Source organism: Drosophila serrata, unplaced genomic scaffold (assembly GCF_035046125.1).
Source record: "Drosophila serrata isolate PLE 108 unplaced genomic scaffold, ASM3504612v1 contig_240, whole genome shotgun sequence".
NCBI classification, from domain to species: domain Eukaryota; kingdom Metazoa; phylum Arthropoda; class Insecta; order Diptera; family Drosophilidae; genus Drosophila; species Drosophila serrata.
In genome coordinates, this window is record NW_028257138.1 from 3,276,263 (window position 1) to 3,303,712 (window position 27,450).

A 27,450-nucleotide genomic window follows, 5' to 3' on the forward strand; every position below is an offset into this window, starting at 1 on the left:
AGAGAATCCTTTTACAGATTTCCTACCCTCCTTCCTCAGGCGGTTCACTTCAAGCACTCGCAGTATGTCCGCTCGCCGGAGAACATGTATGCCCTTACGGTCCTGGCCACGGATAATGGCAAGCCGCCGCTGTACTCCGAGTGTCTGGTGAACATCAACATCGTGGATGCCCACAACAATCCGCCACAGTTCGAGCAGAAGGAGTACCTGTCGCCTTTGCCGGAGCACGCCATGCCGGGCCAGCGTATAGTTCGGGTCCATGCCACGGACAAGCAGGATGCGGCCAGCGCCAGCGAGATGGATTACTACTTGGTTAGCTCTAACCTGAGCTCCATCTTCACCATAGGGCGTCATGATGGCTGGATTTCATTGGCCAAGCGACTTGAAGTGGCTCCCAACTCACGCTTCGAGCTGGTTGTCCGAGCCACCGATCGTGGTGTGCCTCCGCAGTCGGATGAGACCCGCGTCGTAATCGTGGTCACCGGGGAGAATCTCTACGCTCCAAAGTTCTCGGCCAACAGCTACCAGGTGAGCGTGCTAGAGAACGAGCCCGTCGGCTCCACCATCCTCACGGTGGGTGCCACGGACGAGGAACCGGGGCCCAATGGCATGCTCCGATACTCCATCTCAGGTGGCAACGAGCGACAGGACTTCAGTGTGGATGAAAAGACGGGTGGAATCCTGATACGACAGCAGCTCGACTACGATGTGGTGCAGGAGTACCACCTGAACATTACGGTCCAAGATCTGGGCTTCCAGCCTTTGGAGGCGGTGGCCATGCTCACCATCATCCTCACCGATGTCAATGACAATCCACCGCTGTTTGACCACATGGAATACCATGGCTACATAGCCGAGAACAAGCCGGCGGGCACTTTCGTGTTCCAGGCCCATGCCACCGACAAGGACTCCCCGAAGAATGCGATTATCCATTACTCCTTCCTGCCAAGCGGCACGGATAGACACTTCTTCAGCATAAACTCTGGCAATGGAAGCATCTTGTCCGCCGCCATCTTCGACTACGAGGAGCGTCGCACCTACACGCTCCAGCTGAAGGCCAAGAACCCCGACTCCAGCATGGAAAGCTATGCTACGCTCTATGTCCACATCCTTGGAGTGAATGAGTTCTTCCCGCAGTTTCTGCAGCCAGCCTTCCACTTTGATGTCTCCGAGACCTCCGCCGTAGGCACTCGGGTCGGCGCTGTCCAGGCCACGGACAAGGACAGTGGAGAAGATGGACGCGTCTACTATCTCCTCGTGGGCTCCAGCAATGACAAGGGCTTTGGGATCGATACCAACACCGGGGTGATCCATGTGGCCCGTCACTTGGACAGGGAGACCCAGAATCGGGTGTCGCTCATGGTGATGGCCAAGAACTATGGCAGCATCCGCGGCAACGACACCGACGAGGCGCAGGTCATCATCTCCATACAGGACGGCAACGATCCGCCGGAGTTCATCAAGCGCTACTACACCTCCACGATTTCGGAGGCGGCGCCAATAGGCTCGAAAGTGACCACCGTCAAGGCCATCGACAAGGATGTGCGGCCGCAGAACAACCAGTTCAGTTACTCCATCATCAATGGCAACCTCAAGCAGAGCTTCCGTATCGACGTGCAGACGGGGGAGATCAGCACCGCAGCCCAGCTGGATCGGGAGGAGATTGCCACCTACAACCTGGTGATTGGAGCAATAGACACGGGACTGCCGCCGCAGACGGGCAGTGCCACGGTGCGCATAGATCTGGACGATGTCAACGACAATGGACCCACCTTCACACCCGAAGGCCTCACAGGCTACGTGTCCGAGAACGAGCCGGCTGGCACTTCCATCATGACCCTGGCGGCCAGTGATCCTGATCTGCCGCGGAATGGGGGACCCTTCACCTATCAGCTGGTGGGCGGCAAGCACAAGTCCTGGCTGCAAGTGGACAGGAGCTCGGGCCTGGTCAAGTCTACGGTTAGCTTCGATCGCGAGGTTACGCCTGCTTTGGAGGCTGTGATCGAAGTGGAGGACAGTGGCAAGCCCAGGCAGCGGTCGCAACACACCCTGCGGATCACAGTGCTGGACCAGAATGACAATCCATCCACGAGCAGGAATCTTCAAGTGGCTGTAAGCCTTTTCAACGGCGATCTGCCGTCCAATGTGAAGCTGGCGGATGTGCGACCCAACGACATCGATATCGTTGGGGACTATCGTTGCCGCCTGCAGAATCTCGCCCAGAATCAACTCACTATCCTGCGGGCCTGTGATCTGTACACCACCTCGCACACCACACCCACCGCGTCATCCTTTGGCTACACGGGCAACGATGGCAAGCACGGCGATGTGAGCTCCAAGCTGAGCGTCAGCTTCCAGAGCTTCAGCAATGAGACTCTGGCCAATACGGTGTCCCTGCTGGTGAGGAACATGACGGCCTCGCACTTCCTGTCCCAACACTATCGTCCGCTAATGGAGATGCTCAAATCCCGACTGAGCCATGAAGGTGAAGTGCTGGTCTACAGTCTCCTGGAAGGCGGTGGCGGCAATGCCACCAGCCTAGAGGTTCTCATGGCCGTTCGCTCGGCAAAGAGGAGCTACCAGCAGCCGCGACAGATCATCGAACGCCTGCGGGAGAAGCGGGCAGCTCTGTCCGAGCTCCTGCAGAAGGAGGTCATCGTTGGCTACGAACCCTGCAGTGAGCCGGATGTGTGCGAGAATGGAGGTGTCTGCAGCGCCACCATCCGCCTGCTGGACACGCACACCTTCAGCATTGTGGACAGTCCCACGCTGGTGCTGAGTGGTCCCCGCATTATCCACGACTACAGCTGCCAGTGCACCAGCGGCTTCTCTGGGGAGCAGTGCAGCCGGCGGCAGGATCCCTGCCTCCCCAATCCCTGCCAGATGCAGGCCCAATGCCGCAGACTGGGCAGCGACTTCCAGTGCGTGTGTCCGGCCAACCGGGATGGGAAGCAGTGCGAGAAGGAGCGCAGCGACGTCTGCTGGAGCAAGCCCTGCCGGAACGGAGGCAGTTGTCAGCGCAGCTCGGATGGTTCCTCCTACTTCTGCCTGTGCCGGCCCGGATTCCGCGGGAACCAGTGCGAGAGCGTCTCTGATTCGTGTCGTCCGAATCCCTGTCTTCACGGCGGACTGTGTGTCAGCCTCAAACCCGGTTACAAGTGCAACTGCACCCCTGGACGGTACGGACGGCACTGTGAGCGCTTTAGCTATGGCTTTGAGCCGCTCTCCTTCATGACCTTCCCCGCCCTGGATGTGACCACCAACGACATCTCGATTGTCTTTGCCACAACCAAACCCAACTCCCTGCTGCTCTACAATTACGGCATTCAGAGCGGCGGCCGTTCCGACTTCCTGGCCATCGAACTGGTCCATGGCCAGGCATACTTCTCCTCGGGAGGAGCGCGGACAGCCATCAGTACGGTGATAGCTGGACAGAACCTGGCGGACGGTGGGTGGCACAAAGTGACGGCCACACGGAATGGACGCGTCATGTCCCTGAGCGTGGCCAAGTGCGCGGATTCGGGTGAGGTGTGCATGGAGTGCACGCCGGGAGACTCCAGCTGCTATGCCGACGAAGTGGGACCTGTGGGGTGAGTAGAAACTACTGTTGTATAATTTATTTCAGACTCTAAATGGGATGAGCACACTTGGGTGGGATCTATTTGGTTTATATAACTTGAAAGCTTGCAATGGAATTATAGGAGCGTATCGTAAAATTTTCCACATTCTTTAAAAGATATGAACCGATTTTTGTATACAACAATTTCTATGTAAAATCAAAGTCTAAAAATGCCATAACTAAGCCAAAAAAGCATTAATTTTAATTCGGAAAACTGTCTTATGTTAGTTTTTGATAGGTTAATTAATCTGCATACTCAGTTTAAAATTTTAGAAAATTGAAATTTTGATCGATTTTTGACAATTTTAATGATGTAACCCCTTACAAAATATTCAAATTTTTGAAAAATTTTAATTTTCACGGGACATAGCTAGTTCGATTCAGCTGTTGATGCTGATCAATAATATATATGCTTTATAGGGTCGGAAATGATTCCTTCACTGTTTTTGAAGCTTCCGACTAAAATTATAATACCCTTTAAGGATATAAATATAAAAATAAAAGTATTGAATAATATTTCGGTTTAATCAGTTAAAAGCATAAAATACAAGTTTAGTAAAGTTGAAATGACAAACATAATAAGAATTTGGTGCTAAAATATTTAGTTTTGTTCAAGAATCAGGGGGAAGTAGAAGGAGCTGCCAGCTCACAAATATAGTTTTTAGCTATATTGCAGTTGTCGTCCTTCAGGGTGTAATTGTTACTTATCTTCCAAAGTGCATCACAGTGTTCCACTCCACCTGCATTGTCTGGTTGCCTGTTTCCCCAAAGGCTGTCTAAAACTGTCACATTACTGGGATACCAATGGTGTGTTCCCAATGTGTAGAGGTCATTTCCAGAGGTCCAAAAATATAGTTATTGCCCAGAAGAGACTAGAAAATCAACCAATAAGTTGTATTTCTCTTCAGTCTGAAGCGAGACTAATTCATAGCCAATTTTCTTGCAGGCTTCGAGGGCATTAAACCAGTTCTTAAGGGCCGAGGACTCAATGTAGTAATATATGTTATTGATAAATATCAGGCTATTGGGGCTAATGTCCACAAATCTGGGAGAAACTGAAAAGAAATTAAAAATTTTAGGTAAAGTTATACAAAAGGATAGTAGCTCACCTTCCTCAGCTGGCTGGGCAGTTGAACTCGCTCCAAAGAACAAAACTAGACCCAGAAGGCCCAACAATGCACTGTACTGTGGATGCATTTTGCGATTACTGAATAATTTCTCTGGAACTGGCACCCTTTTATATTGAAGATGAGACCCTTAAGGAGATAATAAATTAACATGATTAGGTTTATCTTGCGACCCTTCTAAGGGAGAAAGCACTTATCAACAAAATAAACTATCATAAACTTAAAGGGAAATAATCAAACAAAGAAATTACACAAGCCAACCACTGCCCGTAGGCTTATTGAGCTTTAAATCTTTTTTAAAATACATTATATTATAAACGTAGCGTAGGTAATACACAGTATTAATGAGGTAATATCAGAAACTCATAACTTTGCCAAAAAAGCTTGGATTTCAATTCGGAAAGCTGTTCTTTATTACTTTTTATTGGATTAAAAACTCTGCATACTCAATTTGAAATATTAGAAATTTGGAATTTTTGCCAATTTTTGACAATTTTAATGATGTAACCCCTTATAAAATTTTCAAAATTTTGAAAAATTTAAATTTTGGTTGGAGATTGCTAGAAAGATTCGTCCGTTTATCCTGATCAAGAATATATATGCTTTATAGGGTCGGAAATGGTTCCTTCGTTGCTTTATAAGCTTCTGACTAAAATTTCAATACCCTTAATTAAAGGTAATTATATACATACTTTCCCCAATCCCAAGTGTTGCTTCAGCCTTATTATATCATCTCAGTATCGTTTTATTCCCATCACAGACACTATATAACTATCAATGTCTTCCCATTCTCCCACAGCACCCTCAACTTCAACAAGCAGCCCCTGCTGATCGGCGGCCTGGCCTCCGCTGATCCCGTTCTGGAGCGACCTGGCCAAGTGCATAGCGATGACCTGGTGGGCTGCCTGCACAGCGTGCACATCGGAGGACGGGCCCTTAACCTCAGCACGCCCCTCCAGCAGAGAGGAATCCTGCCGGGCTGCAATCGCCAGGCTTGCCAGCCAGCCCTGGCCGCTGAGCGCTGTGGAGGATTCGCTGGTCAGTGCATTGACCGCTGGTCCAGTTCCCTCTGCCAGTGTGGCGGTCAGTTGCAGTCGCCAGACTGTGCCGACTCCCTGGAACCTATCACCCTTAGTGGCGGCGCCTATGTGGAGTTCCGTGTGTCCGAGATCCATCGTCGCATGCAGCTGCTGGACAATCTGTACAGCTCGAAGAGCGCCTGGTCGCACAATGGGCCCAGGGAAAGGCGGCAGGTTGGTGTGGGCATCGGTGGCCACAACATCAGCACCGCTTCCCAGATCTACGAGCCGCCCAAGATGATCAGCCTGCTCTTCCGCACTTATGTGGATCAGGGCCTGATCCTGTATGCGGCCACCAACCAGATGTTTACCTCGCTGTCGCTCCACGGAGGTCGACTGGTGTACTATTCGCGGCAGCATCTGGCCATCAACATGACGGTGCCGGAGCCCTCCTCCCTCGCCGATGGCAAGTGGCACAACGTCAGCTTGTATAGCGAAAGCCGGAGCCTGCGGCTGCTCATCGATGGCCACCAGGCGGGCGATGAACTAGACATTGCCGGCGTCCATGACTTCCTGGATCCCTACCTGACCACACTGAGCGTGGGCGGAGCACCCGGCGAGGAGGCCTTCGTGGGCTGCGTGGCCAATGTGACGGTGAACAATGAGCTGCAACCGCTGAACGGATCCGGCAGCATCTTCCCCGAGGTTCTATACCACGGCAAGGTGGAGTTCGGCTGCAGTGGAAGCATAGGTCTTGATGCCGCCCAGGTGGCCGATCCCCTGAGCATTGGAATCACTCTTGTGATCGTCTTCTTTGTCATCCTGGTGGTGGCCATACTCGGTTCCTATGTGATCTATCGATTCCGTGGCAAGCAGGAGAAGATCGGTAGCCTGAGCTGCGGCGTGCCTGGTTTCAAGATCAAGCATCCCGGCGGTGTACTGGGTGCAGGCAGTTCCGCAGTGTCACAGGATCACGTCCTTGCACGCAATCTTCATCCCAGTGAGGCTCCGTCACCGCCTGTAGGAGCCGGAGACCATATGCGTCCCCCGGTGGGTGCCCATCACCTGGCCGGACCCGAGCTGCTCACCAAGAAGTTCAAGGAGCGCAGCGAGCTGACGCCCACGGCGGAGTTGCCGCAGCAACGTCCCCAGCGACCGGACATCATAGAGCGAGAGGTGGTAGGCAAGAGCCCACTGATCCGGGAGGAGCACCACATGGCCATGCCGCCGCCGCTGCATCCGCTGCCCCTAGACCATGCGGGCTCCGTAGACTTAGGATCCGAGTATCCGGAGCACTACGATCTGGAGAACGCCAGCTCCATAGCCCCCTCGGACATCGACATTGTGTACCATTACAAGGGCTACCGGGAGGCGGGTGGCTTGCGCAAGTACAAGGCCACGGCTCCGCCCGTCTCCGCCTACACGCACCACAAGCACCAGAGCGCCGCCGCCCAGCAGCAGCAGCATCGCCATGGAGCACCCTTCGTCAGTCGAGGCGGCGGTCAAGGAGGCCAGCCTCCGCCGCCACCCACAAGTGCCTCGCGCACCCACCAAAGCACACCGCTGGCAAGACTCTCGCCCAGCTCCGAGCTGAGCTCTCAACAGCCGCGCATCCTCACACTCCACGACATCTCGGGGAAGCCGCTACAGAGTGCCCTGCTGGCCACCACCTCCAGCTCGGGCGGCGTGGGCAAGGACGCCCTGCACAGCAACAGCGAGCGCAGTCTTAACAGTCCCGTGATGTCGCAGCTCTCCGGCCAGAGCTCCAGCGCGAGCCGGCAGAAGCCAGGAGTGCCGCAACAGGCGCCTCCGCAGACCTCCATGGGTCTGACGGCCGAGGAGATCGAGAGGCTCAATGCTCGGCCGAGAACCTGCAGCCTGGTCTCTACCCTGGATGCCGTCTCCTCCAGCAGCGAGGCGCCTCGGGTGCCCAGCAGTGCCCTGCACATGTCGCTGGGTGGAGGTATGCACAACACGGACGTGGACGCCCATAGCTCCACCTCCACGGATGAGAGCGGCAACGACAGCTTCACCTGCTCCGAGATTGAGTACGACAACAATAGCCTGAGCGGCGATGGCAAGTACTCGACCAGCAAGAGCCTCCTGGATGGACGGAGTCCCGTGGCCCGAGCGTTGAGCGGGGAACCGAGCAGGAATCCCAGTGTGGTGAAGACCCCACCCATTCCACCGCATGCCTATGATGGATTCGAGTCCTCGTTCCGGGGATCACTTAGCACCTTGGTGGCCAGCGATGAGGATATAGCGAACCACCTCAGCGGCATCTATCGCAAGGCCAACGGGGCTGCCTCTCCGGGCTGGGAGTACCTCCTCAACTGGGGGCCCAGCTACGAGAATCTGATGGGCGTGTTCAAGGACATTGCCGAGCTGCCGGACACCAATGGTCCACCGTCACAGCAGCAGCAGCAACAGCAACAGAATCAGCAGCAGACGCTGCAAACCCAAGCGGCATCGACCCTAAGAATGCCATCCAGTGGCCCAGCGCCGCCAGAGGAGTATGTGTAAGGAAGCACCAAGGGATAAAGCTACAGGTCCTTCTGTGTGTTGAAAACTACCATCTCCTATTGAAAAGAGGTAGCATAGATTGCTCCCTACCTAAAGTTATGTGTAAATTTCTGTGTAAAGTGTTGACATTAAGTAATGCCATTTCATTTCGCAATGTACAATGAAAACGTAACGAAGTTAGACCGTAATTAAGCTACAAATAGTTGGACATTAAGGACCTATATATATAGTTGCTATCTGAACGCCTTGTATCAAGGCCAACCATCCTAAGTGCACTTCAATAGCAACCGAATTGACTGAGCGTGGCGAACGTGGATCGACATTGAATTCAATTGCCTAACTTCTGGACTTGTGTACATGTTTTTTTCCGAGTGCTATATTAAGTTAGTTCCAGCCACTGCTTCTACTGCTACTGGTATTTGATATTGATATTGATACTGATAACTGATACTGATATTTATGTCGCCATTTAAGTACATTTTAACATTGTCCTAACTTATTATTTCGCCAACATCCCCTTCCGCCGTAACTGCCTTTAGTCGTTAGCCATAGACAAATTCATTTCGGAAATACTTCGCATGTTCCCTTCCATATAGAGCTAGCTTATATATTGTAATTTTTAGTAAAATGTTATTAAATACGTATTAACCAGCCGAGATTGTATTTAATTTCCTTGTTGTAGTGTTACAGTAGCTTTATGACTTAAATAAAAGTAAAAACCTTCGGCATAGTGGCCGTCCCCTTCCTGGCCAGCATCACGCTCTACCGCTATGGCAACATGCCAAGCCAGCTCATCCTGTTCCTGTCTGTACTGACCGCCTGGTGTTTTTCCTTCCTGATTTTATACCCCATTCCCCTGGATGTGACTTCGACCATATACCGGCAGCGCTTCGAAGATTACAATCCCCGATCTGTGGAGCATCTTCTACTGGGGTTTGCAGATCCTCATCATGGCGACATTGCAGTCGTACCTAAAAAAGTGAAATGTTACTGTCAAGGAAAGGCTTAAATAACGAATGCCATCAACTACTACTCTTACCTGTTCATCTACGGTGTTCTTCTCATCTATGTCAACTATATCGCAGTGTAATTAAACTTCTTGAATTGTCAGAAAAGGAAGGCAATGGCCTTATCCGCCTCGATCACTTGAAGTCTGTTCCTGCTTATCTTGCTGCTGAGCTAAGCACTGCAATATGCCAACTTCAAGACGGCCAAGTTGCAGTTCTTCAGTTGCCAGATAATGGGCCACATGTGCATGATGACCTCCTGCCTGGCCACCTGGTTTAGCCTGGACAGTCGGACCATCAATGCCATGGGTTTCCAATACTTTCGAAGGCAACGTGCCTAAAAGACTCGAACAATGCGTCTTCAATCAGCAGGATCCGGAGCTGGGAGGCGGTAGTGACTTCCTAATCAAGTACCGGATGGTGAAGGAGGCCCCTGATGGTCGCACTCCGGCAGATGGACTGCAGCGCGATGACGATAGGAGCTGTGCTATGCAGATATGGTATCCTCTTCGGCCCCCCAGAACTCTGTCGGAAGAGATTCCTGGCCCCTACGGTGAGAGCACCCAGATGCAGGTCGTTTTCCGGGATCTTGACTACGAGCCGGTCCACAAACGCCACATCCGGGGCCCAATCCCCAGGGAGCCCTTTGACGATGATGTTTAGGCTTGAAAGTTAATATGAATATTATATTTTAGAATTTAACCGACTATCTCAATGCCTGCTATGATTCGAATTATTTTACGATTTCCCATATATCGATAATGATATTGATGCGATATAAATAAGATTTATAGGTGCAAAGCTCTGACCAAAATTAGAATACTCTAAAATGGGTATAAAATCCTCGTTTATTATTAAACTAAAATATTGTATATGGTATATTTTCTTGTCCTCGCTTGTGACTCAGTCTGCTTAACTATTTCCTTCCAGAATGGGATTCCCCTAGCCGGGTTTCGATCCTTCGTAACTGTTGCGTGTCCCAGAGGACAGACCGAGGAAGCCGAAGCCCAAGCCGGAGCTGGAGAGTGCAGGTGACATGCGCAGTCTGGCTGTTGTTCGAGCCAAGTTGCTCTTAACGTTGGCTACAAAAGCCCCGAGCTGAGGCCAACTTTGGCATTCGTTGCTAGCCAGCTGAAGCGATTTGTTGTGGTCAAGTGGAAAGTGAGTGGAAAATCGGTGAAATAGAGCCCGGAAAATCGGGAAATGCCCAACGTGGGACGACCGGATGCAGGCGTGCGTGACAATTAAAAATTAAAAGCGAGTGCATAAGCCCGTAGGCAGTTGGTCAGACAGTCGTCGGACCATGTTCTTTCGTCGCATTTTGGAACGCAAGGACAGCAGCGGTAATGCGCCGCCGCTGCCTATAACTACGGCGGATTACAACAGCGAGGACAGCGAGGGTGTCACTTACTTTGGCAGTAAAGTCAAGGACAGCAATAACAACCAGGCGGCAGTGTCCGTTTCGGCCATGCAGCAGCGCCTGCGAGCGGAGGCAGCCCCAATTGGAGCTGTCCAACTGACGCCGCTGTGGGAGCACATTCTCCGCACCCGCCGCCTGCCGGAAACCATTTGCTCGAGCTCCATGTTCGCCGAGTTCCACGAGCGCCTGCAGGACCCCGAGTGGCAGGTGCGCCAGCACGCCCTGCGCGTCCTCGTCGACGTGCTGGTGGTGATGCAAGACGAGGCCGACGAGCACATGGAGCGGCAGCAACTCGTCGTCCTGCTGGTGGAGAATTTGGGCCATCAGGCTCCGACTGTACGCAAGGGAGCCCTCGACTGTCTGCGGGTCTATCTCGCCGAGACCGCTCAGCCCGAGGCGGTCATAACGAGAATTCTGGACGCCGGCCTGGCCAAGCAGACGCAAATGGAGGCGGAGCACCCGGGTCGTCTTAGCTGTGGCGTTCTGCTATCCCTTCCAGCGCTCCTCCAGTCCGTCATGCACACCCCGCAGCGACACCGAATCGTTAAGAAGGCCTTGGAGCGGGTTGTCCAGCACTTGGACCAACTGGCCCAGCAGGAAATCGCCCTGAAGGTGCTCTCCAAGATGCGGGAGTTACTAGGAGTCCACGAATTCGAGGACACTATGAATAAACTGGATCGCAGCGATGCCCTTGCCAAGTACTATCAGCTGTGTCAGGTGTACGGCGTATCCGGAAAGCTCAAGAGATCTGAGGGTTCGGGAAAGACGGGAGCCTGGCGCGCCCTGCCTCGTGACCAGAGCTGGAGGAACACCAGCGCCGCTGCCCAGAACGTGGACAGTGCACATCCCTGCCCCGACAAGGGAAAGGTCATTATGGAGACGGAGATTAAAATTAACGATGATACTGTGACCATGCGTCTCCTCGAAGCGGACACCGAGACGGAGGAGTCCGATAGCCCAGCCCGGACATATGCCAAGGATGTGGAGTCCACGGATTTGGTGTGCCGGCCTCTGGTCAACCAAGGACTCAGTGTGCAGGCAGGAATTGTGCAGGTGATAAGTGACTCAGAATTGGATGAGCCCCGGCCTGGGCATCGTGAGAGCGTGTCGGAGCCCAGTACTCCCTCACGGGGACTAAAGAGAGTGACCTTTGGAGGGGAGATAGTGAAGATGAGGACTCCCGACAGTGACGCCGCCTCGTCCACGAATAACTCCAGAAGCGCGGCTGAGAGTGCACCCATTCTGGTCCTGGGGGATGCATCGCACTCTCCCGTTGAGGAGCAGCCAGCTGTGAACATCATTAGCCCCGCCAGCGACAGCGACATGGCCACGGCTCTCGTCGTGGAGATACCTTCCGATAACACCAAGCCCTTGCCTCCGCCACGGCCCTTCAGCTCACACAGTTCACCAAGGCGGCAGGGATCCAGTGTTTCCAAGGATTACGAGCCTTCGGCCGGGAGTCCCCGCAAGCGACAAGAGTCGGAGGGAAAACCCTCCACATCGCCACGATCTCCCGTTTACAACCGCAGCCGCAGCACCAGTCCCTCTGGGAGCAACAACATTAGCCCCAAGGTGCCGCACAAGCAGATCGAGGTGCTGCACAACCTCCAGCGGGATCCCTCGCCAAGATCACAGAGGCGTTCGGAGGACATGGACGAGGCGGAGACTCAGCTGCCCACCATGGTACCCTTATCCCCCTCACCAACTCTACCCACACATAGAAACCGCTCGGACTCTGTGATGTCCGCCGAGTCGCCGGCCACGCCCAAGTCCTGGGAGGACCTCGGCATTGTCAACTACAAGACGCTGATGGACCTGCGTTCCGGGGTAAGTCCTTTCGTAATTGCAGCAAAATTGGAGCTACAACATTTAGCAATCTCCGCTCTGAATCCGTATTTGAATCCGAAAATAAAGCAATGAAATTACGCCGCACGCTACCCCAGCTCGGCGGCGTCCGGGCCAAACTGGGTCACTAGGATATGTACAATTTCATATGCGTTCATAATTCTGCCTTCATAATGGCTGCCCTGCCACCGCCCGGCCGGCTTTATTACGGACGAGACACGCATCACTCCTACTGCCGGTGCCGGTGCCACAGTGGCTGTTGCTATTACATGCCCCTTTGGACGGGTTTCTAGGGTCTAGGGTCTAGACCTCCACCCCGCCTTGCTTACTAATGAAAATTTCAGCGATAAGCGACTGGCCCCCGGTCCGTATCGATGCCCTGGTATGGAGGAGAACAAAGCCACTGTACCAATGACCTATTAATTTCCTGACGTATAAAAAGAGAAACATATAGTGGCAACTATCAAGGGGGTTAGAAGTATTTGTGAACCCCTTTCGAGTCCATAGCCAGTGACCAAAAATAAAGAATTATAACTGCTGCTTCACTCTGTCAGAAATTGGGGTTAGACTCTGCTGCTACCTGCGAGCAGGGAAGTAATAAAAAAGTAAGGAACATTTAAGTCACATATTTAACATTTTTTAAGAGCTAGTGCGTCAGCAAAATAACAGTACTCGGGACGCGGTAGATGTGTTCCCCCTTATCAGGACCAACTTTTTGAGTGGGGGCAAAAAACTTTTCGGGATTCCGCCGGGTAACACAATTGCATGTGCTTGGATGGGACTGCAGCAGAGAAAGAGCACCAGGTCTGGTCTGGTCTGGTCTGGTCTGGTGGTCCGTCAGCTAAAGCCCTATAGCCGGGCCGGTCAATCATTTAAGTGCACGCGATTTTCAACGGAAAACAAGAGCAAGAACCATAACTCACGCCCAGCTTGCAGCTCGAATGCGACGTTACGGAACGGAGTTTGATGAAGACGCTGGTCCCGGAGACCGGGTGGAGGGACCGGGGCAAGGAGGCTCCCGTGCCGGAGAGCGTGTCAAGAACTGGGTCAGTCCGAGGCAAAAATATATATATGTACATATATAAAATAACATTAACCGAAATTATAGCGCGTTACAAATACAAGTAGCGAAAATGTGCTTTTTAGACTTGAGCAGAACGAATTAAGTAGTATTTTTCAGCATTAAAATGTCACTTGATGATAGAGCTAAAAAGTACTTCAAAGGGAGTAAGCTTGGTTATAACTTTAAAAGTGATTCACAGGATATCTTAGGAAGTGGAAGGTATGCTCGAGGAGCAGTTCATTTTTTGAACATCCCTTAAGGAAACTTTTTAGTAGCGAAACCTCGATATTTCCATTATCCTGCAACCCCTCATAGAATGACATTTATTCTATGGTCCCTTCCACTTCCTCTCACTCTCCTTCTCATTACAATTTCAGCAATAATTTCCCTGGCATACATTTTCGAATTTGCCAAATTAGCCCAAATGGGCCATAAACCAAATACAAAGAAAAAGAACAAAATATATAAACACTTGCCACGCCATAATGTAATCACCTGTTTTATTCGCAACTCTTTCCAGGATTGGCGCAATCGTCTGCTGGGCATCGCCCAACTGGAGCTGGCCCTCAGCTCCTCGAGCACTTTGGCTTTGGTCCAACCATATCTGGACAGTCTGCTGCGGACCCTGCTCTCATCGGAGCGGCACTTTGAGGTGGCGGAGCTGAAGCGGGAGCTGCTGGTGAACCTGATCACTCGCCTGCCGCTGGACAACTTGGAGGAGCGGACGCCCCAGATCCTCACCGGACTGTGCCGGCAGGGGAATGCGGGAGCGAATAGAGTGTGCAAGGCGCTGATGCAGCGCCTGCCGGCGGGCACCATTGTGGCCAAGCTCACGGCTCCGGAGTTTCTGCACGCGAAGAGCTCAAAGGTGAGAGGGTCTTCCCTGCGAGTGAACCTTATTTAAATCGGTGGCATAACCTTTTCGCTTAGTTTCGGGACCACGCCCTGCAAATGTCCATCTTCGCCCTGATGACCTTTCCTGGGACCTGCTTCGACATCAACCTGCTGACAGCTCAGGCGGTCTACTCCCTGCTCAACCGCAAGCGGCGTGTGCGCCAGGCCGCTCTGGAGGTCCTTGCCGTCCTGTCGGACATCTCCTCCAAGAAGGAGGTTCTCACCATTGTCTCGGACATGGCCCAGAGTGTGGATCTTGGGCCGCTCATGCTGGATGCGGCTAGTGTGCGCCTCTCCCGCCTCCAGCTGCCCATTGTTACGCCCGAAAGTGCTGTCCTGTTCGTCTTCAACCAGACCGATCAGCCGGGGATCAGGAGATCGGGAGCGGACGTGGACTGGATTTGCCAGGGCGAGGGATCCGCCTCCCCCAACACCATTAAGCGGCGACGGATGCGGGCGGCGAGCAGCCAACGTGGGGTCCAGGAAAGTGCCGGTGGGAAGGACAAGAAGGATATGTTTCCGAGGTAGGTTAGGAAAAGCTTTCATAAAAAGATATTACACAAATGGTTTCTCTGAATCTAGATTAAACAAACAATATAGCTAACTTTGGAAAAGTACAACTTTATAGCCTTCAAATTTTAAATTGTAAATCGGTTATAAATAAGCCAATAAGGGATTTATTTCAATTTGTGTAATATTGTATTGAAATAATTATTGAATTGATGAATATCTGACAAATTGGACAATTTGCATTTTTTCTTAAAATTCGTCACATTTTTCAAATTCTTTCAATATTTTATTAATAGTTATAGATATTTTAATGGCGAATCGCAATGTATATATATTTTACTTGTCGCAACACTATCTTTTTTGGCTTCCTATAGCCCCAGGGAGACCTACAAAATTTGCATTTCATAAATCTATACTTTTATATGGTAATTTTTTGTACAAATTGAAGTTTAAAAATTCCATAACTAAGCCAAAAACGCATCAATTTCAATTTGGAAAGCTGTTCTGTGTTAGTTTTTGCAAGGTTAATAAATCTGCATTTAAATTTTCAGATTACAGAAAATTTCAATTTTGGCCAAATTTTGCAAATTTTAATGATGTAACCCCTTTTAAAATTTTCAAAAATTGGCAAAAAAATTGTTGTTTCATTTTTTCAAAATTTTATGCCTAATTAATTAAGATTTGAATAACGAACCGAAATATATGTCCATTTTGCTGATCAATCGCATTTTGGCCAAGTTATGACCCAAAAATGAACTGAAAAAGGTGCCTTTTAGGGACTTTAAACCTATAGTGTTATAATATAATTAGCATAGCAAAAGTATATAAACAAATTTATAATAAACAATATAGGCCTTTCTAATATCTTAAAGAATGTGTCACGAGCCTACAACAAATTATTTCAGAAGTTAGCTAAATCTGGTATAATCACATATCTATATTTTTATTCCAAAACCCACACAACGACTTTTTGACTTTCATTAATTGTTTGTGCTTCCACCTTTAGCTTCAGCCAAGTCAATGAGAGCTTGTATCGCCACTCCTTTCACTCGCCGCCTGAAACCTTGGACATAACTAGCCCAACAGCAACAGTGAGTGCAAGTCCTTCTTCCCAGGATCAAATGAGTAACTATTTCCTTTTCCCAGGACTTTTCACAGAGACTAAGTTTTGGTGCTAAGACTATCAACGGTGAGGTGCCCTTGGAAACCCTAGTTACTACCCCATATTAATCGCTGCTTTGTTAAACCTAGGAAACCACACAAACTTTCTGGATCGCCGCCTGGTGGCCAAGGCCTGCTCAGACACTTCGATGGATGGTCGAAGCACTGACAGCACGACCACCACCTGTAGCAGTGGAAGCGCCACAAGCAGCTTCGTTCAGTTGACATCTCGTCACGCTCCAGGATTAAATTCCCGGTAGTGCATCCCATAAGGTCTCTTCAAGAGTTTGTCCTAATGTCATTTATCCTCCCAGATTTCCCGCCATGAACCAGCACACGGACTTTGAGAACAACTTGATGCGCAGCATGCAGCGGAACACCTATCCCTACACCGCTTTCCCAAAGGTCATTGCGAAGGCCCAGCACCAGCATCGCAGCAAGCTGCATCACCAGAACTCCTTCACTGTGGGAAAGAACGCCGCACCAGCTCCAGGCAAGTGATGGCATCTCCCTGGGTCCCAGCTCCCTCACTAATTTGTTTAAATTTGATTCCAGGCTTATCAAGCGAGGAACCCAGGAGACAGCTTTCCACCAAGGATAACGAGTGCGCCGACTCCGCTAAATCAGTGTAAGTGTCACCCCCATATCTTAATTAGGGACCGGCATCAAAGACCATTTACCATTTACCATTTACCCCCGACTGTGTGCGAATGTTAACCTACATTTTTGAGCGCCCTACTCTGCTACTCACCTGCCACCCTTTCATTAAGGGGTAGGCGGGGGTGTGTGTAGTTCCCGGTGGCGAATATCGGCCGGCCGGCACACGCACCTGCCTGAACTTAAAGGTGTCGCGGCTTTGTAACCTAAATAATTCAAATGCGCAGTGGGTCTCGCGTTGCTGAAATTTAAGAATATGGCAGGGGACATCGGTCAACGTCGTCGCCGGCGATAAACCTTCAAGTGACCACTGGCCAGGCTCTAGTATCCACCCAAACCATGAAAAAAGCTTAAAAGTATAAGTGGCAAAGGGGGATAGTGCTATCCTGGAGGGGGTTTTACAGTGAGACTCCCCTAAACTGAACAGCAAACTTATTCCACCTAGTAAAGTCATAGTAAGCAGTTCTCCTTAAGCAGGACTCCTCCCACGTCTTAGATTAGATTTGAAGAGTGCGACAAATTCCAGGCAACAGTCTTAATACTTATACCATCGTAAGGACCTCTTGGAAACCTGTTTGTGGTGGTCATTTCGGTTGACTTCGTGGCGGAACGAAGGCACCCGAAGATGACTAAGTCTAAGGTGGGAAGGCCTGACGCCTAGCAAATACCATTACGGCGCGAGACCAATGCCCAGTTCGCTCAAGAGCTTGTGGCTAGACCATCCTGCGACCTTTCCCAGTGGGTGAGAGCCCTTCTTGGCCATTTTGTGGTGGTGTGTGTCCGTGTCCATTCGTGTGATTGCTTGGAAAACGCAATGTCCTGTTTTTCGTTTGCAACTTTGGTTTTTCACTTTGGATTCCCCGGTATGGAAATGTGACTTTTGGCTGCAAAACAGTCTGCTCGGTCGCCTTGCCTGAAGTGGTCGTCACATCTGCGGTTAGCCAAGGAATAGCATTGACTATGCCAGTGGGGAACTCTAACCAGGACTAGGATTAAATTATTCAAATTGTCTGGGATAAGAAAACATGCAGAATGCCTTGTCCTGTCGCGGGCAGACGTCTAATCTGCTGCGTAGGACACGTAGTCTCCTCCAATCGGTCAGGGCCTGCATCTGCCAGGGGGCCGCGGGCGCCTTCGCCGGTGGCTACAGCTCGGTTTGCGGCTCTTGCCGCACCTGCTGCACCGACACGACGGTGGTCCCGACGGAGTCCCGCAGAAAATCGATGCAAATTGATACGGAAAGCCAGCTGGTCGACGATAAGTCCACTTTCACAGTGTTTCAGCCACTGAGGACACCGGACACGGACATAGACAAAGCATTTACCGGGTTTGAGGAGGAGTTGTAAGTCGTTGGAGAGTGTCTTGAGATATATACACTAACCCAGTTCTCTCTCTCTTCCTTTAGCGACAGGGAACCAACGGCAAAAGGAGCGACAGCGGTCAAAGACACCACGGACGGCGATGGCTCCCCTCTCTCTGTAAAGTCTACCAGCTACTCGCAAAAATCCACAGCGTCGGCCAAGTCCTGCGACAGCCATGGGATCGAGATGGGTCCCAGCGAGCGGCTGGAGGCAGGGTTGGAAGTGCTCAACCCCGAGCGGAATCCCCTGGAAGCGTTTGGAGAATTGGTTGTGGATGACATCGAGGAGGAGGAGACCGAACCAGAACCGGCTGTCCAGGAGGATGCACTCAAGCGCCAGGGAAGCGTGAACAGCCTGCACAGCAAGACGGAGAGCATTAAGACGCAGCTGGAGGACACCACGCCGCAGTTGTCGCGAGCTCAGTCCGTCAAATCCCTGCCCATCGAGGAGGACATCGAGGAAAGCAACAGCTTCGTGGTTGTCGAGGAAGTGCAGAACGAGCTAGAGTCGACGCCGCCGGAGACCACACCTGTGAGACAGCTGCAAGTGGAGCCGGTGGCCTCCAGGGAAGTGGAATCTCCCGAAAGGCGTCCCAAGCCCATAATCTCGCATGACGACATAGTGATTCATTCTCGCTGCGTTTCCCTGGAATCGCTGTACGCACCTCGACCAGCCTCGAAGCAGGGTTCGCTGGACACTAGCACCAGCACGACCACAGAGTCTGGCTCCCAGGTGATGGCCAGCGTCGCTGGCAAGAACCAGCAGCACACGCCGCTGAAGCAAAAGTCCAAGACAGCGTACTTCCTGCGCGGACGACGACGCGTCTCGCCGGTGAAGCAGGCCATCAAGATGTCCCAGGCGGAGCTCTTTCCGCAGAACATGGCGCGATTCGAGAAGCCGCGCGATGCCCTGCTAAAGACCTTCGACGAGCTGGACTCTAGCAACTGGGAGCAGAACGTGGCCGGGCTGAAGAGCATGGTGCGTCTGATCCGCTATCACGGCGACACTCTGGACAATCAGATGCACATGACCTGCATCCAGCTGACCCGCTCGGTGCGCAATCTACGCTCCCAGGTGGCCCGCGCCTCCTGCCAAGCAGCGTCCGAACTCTTCTCCTTGAAGTCCTCAAGTCTACAGCAGGAGTGCGACGACTTGGTTTGTGCCTTGCTCCACCGCACGGCCGACACAAATCGATTTCTGCGCGCTGACGCCACACGTGCCTTGGAGTCGATGGTGGATCATGCCCAGCCTCCCAAGATCTTGAATATACTGGCTTCGAAGGGAGCCCAGCACCAGCATGCCTTGGTACGCACCACCACGGCCAAGCTGCTCTTCCGGTTGGTGGAGCGACTAGGCAGCGATCGGGTGTACGCCATGGGCAGGGAGAACCGCGACAAGTTCTTCGTGGTGGGGGCCAATCTGCTGCTAGAGGGCAGTCTGGAAACGCGCAGCTACGCCAAGTCCTTGTTCCGCGTCTTGTCCGAGCACCAAGCATATCAGCGTCTGCTGTTGGAGGTGATACCGCCGCGCACGTACCGGAATGTGGAGAAAACGCTGAGGGGAATCACGCGCTAAGTGGATCTCCTCGAGCCCGCTCAATATGTGTACAGCTTAGGTATAATTAAGGCGCACATTCTCTCGATTAGATTCATAGAAATAGACGTGCATGAGGTGGTGGAGTACCATAGTTTTAGGCGGCTAATCGACATTTCTAACTAGGAGTTCTTAAGCTAATCTCGTAAAGACTAATAAAACCTTGTTACAACGTATATAATCTTTCAGAGCAGGCGCCGCTGGTTGTGGTTGTGCCTTTGGTCCGAACGCCGGCTACCGCCCTGCATGTGCTGGTGATGCTGCTGCTGTTGCTTCGGCCGGTTGCGTTCCATCACCGAGCTGTCGCTGCGTCGTCGCTGATCCCCATTCTTTCCGCCCGGTTTGCGGTCGTAGGGCTTCGCTCCGTGCATGGTGTGCCGAGTCTGGTTGCGGGAATGGTGCGGTGAGGGAGGCGAGGCCATGGCCGTTGGCGGCGGCTCCATCATGAATGGATTGCGAAGGCGATTCGGGCCAAAGGAGGGAGAATGCTGCTGCTGCTGCTGTGGCCTGGCCCTGTCGGCGCCCTGCTGCTTAATGGTGACCTTCTTCTGGTACAGCTCCAGGCCCTGGTACAGCTGGAGGGCGAAGGGCACCGCGCACAAGTGCTGGTACGTGACGAAGCCAAAGTTTCGCTGCCTGCCCGTGTTGTCCGTGGGAATGCGCACTTCCTCGATGGGACCGGCCTGTAGAAACACCTCGTACAGTATTTCCTCCGACACGCGCTCGTCCAGATTGCCGCAGAACAGAGTGCGCTGCTCAAAGTCGTCCTCATCATCTTCTTCCGGCTGTTCCAAATGGTCGACGGTGCTGTTGACCGGGAAGGGGCAGAAAGGCTGCTGCTGCTGCTGCTGGCCGTATCCATAGCCGTTCTGTGATGGTGGCATCATCATCGGCATGCACCCAGCATTGTTGTACATCTGCTGCATTAACGATTGGAAGTCCATAATGTTATTTAATTCATAAAATCGTAAATAAATAAATTTTGTTTTGGAAATTAGAGTTGTGTATGATTCTGAAGATGGAAAATGGTCGATAACTCAAGTCGATTACTTGGGACTAGTTCACAGTTGGCCGATTAATATCGGATTCACTAACATGAACTAGTTCCGAAGGGGAACGTATATGAAATCCACAGGGTGATTCATGTTATACGCAAAACTGCGAAATTAGCCGCCATATTTGAAATTGAATTTAAAATAACGATTATTTCCCACCATTTAAGGTAAAAGTAATCTGTAAAATGAAACAATAAATTTTAAATGTGTAATATTTTAAGATATGATGAATATGTGTTAAATATGCATTTTAGGAATAAAATTAAGAAACTGATTTATAAATAATTGTATTTTTCTATGTGTAAAATAGCATCAAAAAAACCTTTTCATTTAATAAATAGGAAATTTATAATAATAATATTAAGCTAATTTTTTTAATTCCTGCTAAGCAACGCCTAGAATTAAACTAAATATGGTTTGAATCTTGGCATCACTGATGCTAAGTGATATGCCATTTTTCCCCAATAGAAAAAATCACTGATGGCAAGTCAGATGCCTATTTATCCCAATATAAAAAATAGCTAGATTAGCATTACTGATGATAAGTGAGATGCATTTTTGTCCCAATAGCAAAGAAAATAGCTAAATAGGCATAGCCGATGGTAAGTGAGACGCATTTTTGTCCCAATAGAAAAAAAATAGCTAGATTGGCATCACTGATGTTAAGTGAGATGCATTTTTGTCCCAATAGAAAAAAATAGCTAGATTGGCATCACTGATGGTAATTGAGATTCATTTTTGTCCCAATAGAAAAAATAGCTAGATTGGCATCACTGATGGTAAGTGAGACGCATTTTTGTCCCAATAGAAAAAAATAGCTAGATTGGCATCACTGATGGTAAGTGAGACGCATTTTTGTCCCAATAGAAAAAAAATAGCTAGATTGGCATCACTGATGATAAGTTTTATTGGCATCAGTGATGCCAATCTAGCTATTTTTATCTATTGGGACAAAAATGCGTCACAAAATGCGTCTCACTTACCATCGGTGATGTCTATTTATTTCTATTGGGACAAAAATGCATCTCACTTACCATCAGTGATGCCGATCTAGCTATTTTTTTTCTATTGGGACAAAAATGCGTCTCACTTACCATCAGGGATGCCAATCTAGCTATTTTTTTCTATTGGGACAAAAATGCGTCTCACTTACCATCAGTGATGCCAATCTAGCTATTTTTTCTATTGGGACAAAAATGCGTCTCACCTATCATCAGTGATGCCAATCTAGCTATTTTTTTCTATTGGGACAAAAACGCATCTCACTTACCATCAGTGATGCCGATTTAGCTATTTTTTTCTATTGGGACAAAAATGCGTCTCACTTACCATCGGTGATGTCTATTTATTTCTATTGGGACAAAAACGCATCTCACTTACCATCAGTGATGCCGATTTAGCTATTTTTTTCTATTGGGACAAAAATGCGTCTCACTTACCATCGGTGATGTCTATTTATTTCTATTGGGACAAAAATGCATCTCACTTACCATCAGTGATGCCGATCTAGCTATTTTTTTTTTCTATTGGGACAAAAATGCGTCTCACTTACCATCGGTGATGCCTATTTAGCTATTTTCTTTGCTATTGGGACAAAAATGCGTCTCACTTACCATCGGTGATGTCTATTTATTTCTATTGGGACAAAAATGCATCTCACTTACCAGCAGTAATGCCGATCTAGCTATTTTTTTTTCTATTGGGACAAAAATGCGTCTCACTTACCATCAGGGATGCCAATCTAGCTATTTTTTCTATTGGGACAAAAATGCGTCTCACTTACCATCAGGGATGCCAATCTAGGTATTTTTTATATTGGGATAAATAGGCATCTCACTTATCATCAGTGATGCCAATATAGATATTTTTTCTGTTGGGACAAAAAGGCATCTCATTTACCAATGCCAATGTAGCTATTTTTTACTATTGTGACAAAATGCCATCTTACTATCCACTAGTGATGCTAATTCAGTTTATTGTTTTCGGCGTTAACTTAATTAAGTCAAACTAATGCACTCTCTTGTTCTTATTAAGTAAAACTAAAATAAAAATTAAATTAATTAAACTTAAACTATGTACAGCTAAAATGTTGCTCTAATAAAATACTTTGTTGCTTTTCTTTTTGTCTTTGTAGGCAAAAACGAGGCTTAAATTGGGACATTTTCAGTACAAATTTATATATTTCTCATTTCTCAGACGAAAATAAAGCAGCAATCGGAGGATTTACAAAAGCCATCTAACGGTTTAAGCACTATTATAATAACGGAACTTAACGAATTTAAATGTGTTGGTTATTTTAATAGTAAAACGCCATCTAGCGGACGTTTTACGCACAGCGCATGAGTTTATTTTGGCGGAAATTTATCCTCTGTTTAAATTCGAATTCAAATTTGGCGGCTTCAATAGAAAAAATTTAAGAGAATAAATAAAAATTATATAAATAAATAAATAATTAAATTAAAAATATATAAAATGAATAAACACACTAAATAATCGATTAAACGGCTGAGTGGTAAGCAATGGTGAGTAAGAATTCAAATATTGCGCCGTTATGTCTGCCAAATCAGAAAAAGTTGCCTAAAAACGGCCCATAAGCGTCATCGGCGATAAGGCAGACATTTTAATTAGAATTGCCTCTCGCAGATGTTGCCGATTGTTGTCGCTGCTGATTGAGCTGTTCTTTGTAGAACTAGCTTTGCACAATTCATCATCAACATGACCATGGCCGGCCGTGTTGATATGAATCAAGAGCAGCTATTTGTTTAGGGGGAGGCTAGCTGGGACACAAAAAGTTGAAGCCCAGAGATTTGATCGAATGCCAGATACCCCAGGTCTCAACTAAATGAAAGTCATGCCTTCCAAAAGTTACAATTTTAGCATGACTTTCGCTATGACAGGAAATTAAAGTATAGTAAAAGCTCAAGTTCAGGTTCACTCCATTGAGCGAAAATGATAAGCCGGCCTACAGACACTGAGTACAGAGGGTACCGTGTCGACAACCCTTGAATCGTTATCAAAACCACTTGAGCCAATATTTCGCATCGCTCGGAGCTCGACAAATAGACCGTACACACGAGTTGGCGTGCTTAATACCTTCGGTTACCTGGCACACGATCCCATTCAGTCGCTCATAGCCAGCGGAGCAGCACAATCCCCACCACGGAGAGAAAGAGAGTACCCGGAGCAACATGGGAGAAGTGCCCGAGATCACGGACCTGCCGCAGGTGATCGCGCCCCACCTGCCGGAGGGCTCCACGCTGGAGTCGTACACGAGTCGCTATCTGACCAAGCCGGGCGACAACTATGGCAGCGTCATGCTGGCCATTCAGGCCCAGATCCGTAGTGCCAACGGCTCCGTGCGGGATCTGCCGCTGATTGCCAAGCTGCCGCCGCTGACCAACGACCTGTACTGGCAGATCTTCCAGCCAGAACGAACCTGCATCACGGAGAATGCGGTTTATCAGTATTTGTCCCCAGAGCTGGACAAGCTGCAGCTGGAGGCGGGCGTTCTGCCCGCTGAGCTCTTTGACGGCTTCCCGCGTTACTACGGTTCCCGCATCTCCCTCGATCCCAAAGCTACGAAGGTGGACCGGGACGCCGTGCTGGTCCAGGAGAATGTCACTGTGCGAGGTTATCAGCCGGGGAACAGACACAAGGCCTATGATCTGGCCCACACAGTGCTCATCCTGAACTATCTGGCGCGCTATCACGCCCTGCCCATTGCCCTGCGCCTCAAGAAACCGGAAGTCTATGACCAATATGTGCGTCCCTACTTCCTGAAGTTCAACATGAACGTCAACATAGGTCCGGAGGAGAAGAAAGTGATGGACGAGGAGCTGATGAAAGACATTCGGGCCGTGACCAGTGATGAGCGCGATGTGAAGCGAGTCACGGAGTTGCAGGATGCATACGATGCTTATCAGGCGGAGAAGGATGAGGAGGATGGCCTCTTCACCAGCCTGGTGCACAGCGATCTGTGGATCAACAACATGATGGTGAAATACGGTGAGAAGGGAAATACTCTTTGGGAGATTCGAAAATTCAAGCAGTGTTTCTTACAGACGAGGAGGGAATTCCCATCAAAATGAAAATAGTGGACTTCCAGATAGCTCAGTACGGGTCCTTGGTGCACGACATCATCTTCCTGCTGTTCTCGAGTGTGGATGACAAGGTCCTGGAGGACAATTACTACAACTTCCTCACCATATACTACAAGGCATTCATCCGGAGCTTGGAGAGCGTGAATGTGGACACCAGTGGCTATACATACGAGAAGTAAGTTCGATTCCCTACCTGGAGAAGAGAACATCCCATTTATCTTTCCCTCAATTCCCCCAATAGATTCCTTAAGGAAGTCCAGCGTGTGGCCCACCTACAGCTGCCGCATGCCCTTTTCATGATGAAGGTCATCCTGGCCGACAACAGCACCATACCCGATGACTACAAAGATATGGATTTTTCCGTGCTGTCCAAGAACACAGGCATTAAGACAATTGTGACGAAATTCGACTCTATTCTGCGTCTTGGCAAGAAGTTTAATATATTTTAATAGAGCTAATTCCGCAATGTCACGATCGCGACCGAAATAAATACTTGAACGGAGAACGCGCCCCCTCTGCCCCTTTTGGCACTTGTATATCAGTCTTATCAGTCACCTAATCAGCGCCTTGTTTGCGCTCTCACTACACACTACTGGTAGTTAAACTCTCGGCAAGATTGTGGTCACAAGTGCTGCTAACATGGAGAAGGCGACACAGAGTTTGCCAGAGATACAAAATCTCGGTCAGGTGATTGAACCCCACTTGGGAGGAGCCCGACTCCTTGGCTACCAGGCCAGGAACTTGACTCAACCTGGCGACAATTATGGCAGCGTTCTCTTGGCCATACAGGCTCAGCTGGAGAGCTCCCCGGGAGGCGAACCGTTTGAGCAGCAGCTGGTGGCCAAGGTGCCGCCCACCGATCCCAAGTACTGGCAGTTCTTTCAGCCCGAACGGACCTGCCTCACGGAGAACGCCGTTTACCAGGTCTTGGCCCCGGCTCTGGTGGCCCTTCAAGGGGAGGCTGGCATCCCAGAGGAGAGCCACTTCGATGGCTTTCCCCGCTACTTTGGCTCTCGCATATCTCTCGATCCAGGCTCTAAATCGGTGGATCAAGACGCCGTCCTGGTGCTGGAGAATCTACGCTTCAGCGGCTTTGTTTCCGGCCAGAGACTGCGTCCCTATGACCTACCTCATACTCTTCTAGCTCTCCGATACCTGGCCGAGTTCCATGCTCTTCCTGTGGCACTGCGACTGCTGAAACCGAAGGTGTTCCGGGAGCAGGTGCGTCCCTTCTTCCACAAGTTCGACTGGCATGGCGCTGCTCCCGAGTGGAAGGCCATCATGAAGGCCGAGACCCTGGAAGACATTCGGAAAGCCACCAACAACGATCCGGAGCTGGTGGCCCGTGTGAAGGAGCTGTCGGACAAGTTCTTTGAGTTTCTGGCCGCTGAGCCCGATAGACCCGATGGACCTTTTACCAGCATCATTCACTGTGACTATTGGATCAATAACTTGATGTTCTTGTATGGTTAGTATCCTATACATTTATAGATTTGTATTTGATTAATGCATATTCTCACAACAAAGTACAAAGTGACTTTGATAATAATCAATTTTTAATCGCTGGTTGCATATAAAAATAACGATAGCTCTGCCAAAAGAATAATTTCGCAACCATTTGCAACAGAAACTTAAAAATTGTATTACCAAACTATACATAGAGATCTTTAATCAATATTTAGATATTTCTCTGGGTTTAAAGATATAGAACAGAAAGACTCAGATACCTATTAAATTTGCAGAACATCATTATTAAAATTTAGTTAGACTTTCGAAATATTTTCAAAACAAACTACATTGCAATAGAAACTTCCATCGAAATCACCTAATCAAAAGCAATCATAATGTTTCTCGCGATAGGAATTTATATTGATAATGACTTGTACTATCGCTATCTCTTTAGAGCCCTCGGGAACGCCTTCCAGGCTGAAAATAATCGACTTCCAGACGGCCCAGTTTGATTCCGTGGTTCATGACATAATCGCCTTCCTGTTATCAAGTGTTGATACCGCTATCTTGGAGCTACATTTCGAACACATGTTGGAGACATACTACGAAGCCTTTGTGGCTTGCCTGCGCCGTGTGGGAGCTGATACAACGAGCTACAGCTTGACGGCGTGAGATAACGAGGTAATGAAATCCGAAGACCCTCCCAGCTAATGGTTATCGCTGCTCCACAGGTTCCGGGCGGAAGTAAAGCGAGTGGCGTACATCCAGGTTCCCCATGCCATCTTCATGACCCGCTTCATACTGGCGGATGGGGGCGACTCAGCCTCATCCTCCGGTGATAAGGAACTGGCCGATGTGCTGAAGAATGCGGGCTCGGAGCGTATTGGCCGGAAACTGAGAGAGATATTGAGTTTGGCCAAAAAGTTTGATATATTATACTAATTTAATATTTGTACATTGTGATATTATCCAAATACAAACTTCAATCCCAGACTAATGAGATTTTAATGGGTAATTGTTTTATTATTCTCTCTGTTGGAAAACCAA

The 27,450-nt window shown here is 49.5% G+C and overlaps 6 protein-coding genes across 6 annotated transcripts in view; 4 read left to right on the forward strand and 2 right to left on the reverse strand.

Moving 5' to 3' along the window:
* ft (cadherin-related tumor suppressor fat) overlaps nt 1-8,941 on the forward strand; it is a 28,001-nt gene extending 19,060 nt beyond the window's left edge. Inside the window, exons 7-8 of the mRNA XM_086830548.1 lie at nt 40-3,590; nt 5,546-8,941. Of these exons, the coding sequence (XP_086686674.1) occupies nt 40-3,590; nt 5,546-8,288 (6,294 nt within the window). The 3' untranslated portion in view covers nt 8,289-8,941. The remainder of the gene's footprint in view (nt 1-39; nt 3,591-5,545) is intronic.
* LOC110176994 (C-type lectin 37Da-like) lies at nt 4,124-4,866 on the reverse strand. The gene is made up of 2 exons (XM_086831516.1): nt 4,729-4,866; nt 4,124-4,674 (listed from the first exon to the last, which is right to left on the reverse strand). Exons 1-2 carry the CDS (start codon nt 4,814-4,816, stop codon nt 4,475-4,477), a joined length of 288 nt encoding a protein of 95 aa, XP_086687642.1. The 5' UTR covers nt 4,817-4,866; the 3' UTR covers nt 4,124-4,474.
* Nucleotides 8,942-10,407: 1,466 nt separating the features above from the next.
* On the forward strand, nt 10,408-19,975 carry LOC110176948 (uncharacterized). The gene is made up of 9 exons (XM_020943450.2): nt 10,408-12,542; nt 14,144-14,491; nt 14,554-15,041; nt 16,034-16,118; nt 16,174-16,216; nt 16,279-16,444; nt 16,503-16,681; nt 16,744-16,816; nt 18,251-19,975. The coding sequence occupies exons 1-9, from the start codon at nt 10,599-10,601 to the stop codon at nt 19,779-19,781; spliced, it is 4,857 nt and encodes a 1,618-aa protein (XP_020799109.2). The 5' UTR covers nt 10,408-10,598; the 3' UTR covers nt 19,782-19,975.
* On the reverse strand, nt 19,874-20,852 carry LOC110176949 (uncharacterized). Its single transcript, XM_020943451.2, has one exon. It carries the CDS (start codon nt 20,741-20,743, stop codon nt 19,985-19,987), a length of 759 nt encoding a protein of 252 aa, XP_020799110.2. The 5' UTR covers nt 20,744-20,852; the 3' UTR covers nt 19,874-19,984.
* A 2,645-nt stretch (nt 20,853-23,497) lies between these two features.
* Nucleotides 23,498-25,459, forward strand: LOC110176935 (uncharacterized). The gene is made up of 3 exons (XM_020943434.2): nt 23,498-24,859; nt 24,916-25,129; nt 25,196-25,459. The coding sequence occupies exons 1-3, from the start codon at nt 24,043-24,045 to the stop codon at nt 25,401-25,403; spliced, it is 1,239 nt and encodes a 412-aa protein (XP_020799093.2). The 5' UTR covers nt 23,498-24,042; the 3' UTR covers nt 25,404-25,459.
* A 1-nt stretch (nt 25,460) lies between these two features.
* LOC110177004 (uncharacterized) lies at nt 25,461-27,400 on the forward strand. The gene is made up of 3 exons (XM_020943514.2): nt 25,461-26,422; nt 26,858-27,071; nt 27,135-27,400. Exons 1-3 carry the CDS (start codon nt 25,594-25,596, stop codon nt 27,343-27,345), a joined length of 1,254 nt encoding a protein of 417 aa, XP_020799173.2. The 5' UTR covers nt 25,461-25,593; the 3' UTR covers nt 27,346-27,400.
* Nucleotides 27,401-27,450: the final 50 nt, after the last annotated feature.

Bases quoted from the DNA above. Each gene is read 5' to 3' on its own strand.
- LOC110176994 (XM_086831516.1), bottom strand. From the start codon at position 4,816: ATGCATCCACAGTACAGTGCATTGTTGGGCCTTCTGGGTCTAGTTTTG. The intron at 4,675-4,728 runs GTGAGCTACTAT...ATTTCTTTTCAG, and splicing joins TGCCCAGCCAGCTGAGGAAG to TTTCTCCCAGATTTGTGGAC.
- LOC110176948 (XM_020943450.2), top strand. From the start codon at position 10,599: ATGTTCTTTCGTCGCATTTTGGAACGCAAGGACAGCAGCGGTAATGCG. The intron at 14,492-14,553 runs GTGAGAGGGTCT...CTTTTCGCTTAG, and splicing joins TGCACGCGAAGAGCTCAAAG to TTTCGGGACCACGCCCTGCA. The intron at 16,217-16,278 runs GTGAGGTGCCCT...TGTTAAACCTAG, and splicing joins TGGTGCTAAGACTATCAACG to GAAACCACACAAACTTTCTG.
- LOC110176949 (XM_020943451.2), bottom strand. From the start codon at position 20,743: ATGGACTTCCAATCGTTAATGCAGCAGATGTACAACAATGCTGGGTGC.
- LOC110176935 (XM_020943434.2), top strand. From the start codon at position 24,043: ATGGGAGAAGTGCCCGAGATCACGGACCTGCCGCAGGTGATCGCGCCC. The intron at 24,860-24,915 runs GTGAGAAGGGAA...TGTTTCTTACAG, and splicing joins CAACATGATGGTGAAATACG to ACGAGGAGGGAATTCCCATC. The intron at 25,130-25,195 runs GTAAGTTCGATT...TTCCCCCAATAG, and splicing joins AGTGGCTATACATACGAGAA to ATTCCTTAAGGAAGTCCAGC.
- LOC110177004 (XM_020943514.2), top strand. From the start codon at position 25,594: ATGGAGAAGGCGACACAGAGTTTGCCAGAGATACAAAATCTCGGTCAG. The intron at 26,423-26,857 runs GTTAGTATCCTA...CTATCTCTTTAG, and splicing joins TAACTTGATGTTCTTGTATG to AGCCCTCGGGAACGCCTTCC. The intron at 27,072-27,134 runs GTGAGATAACGA...GCTGCTCCACAG, and splicing joins ACGAGCTACAGCTTGACGGC to GTTCCGGGCGGAAGTAAAGC.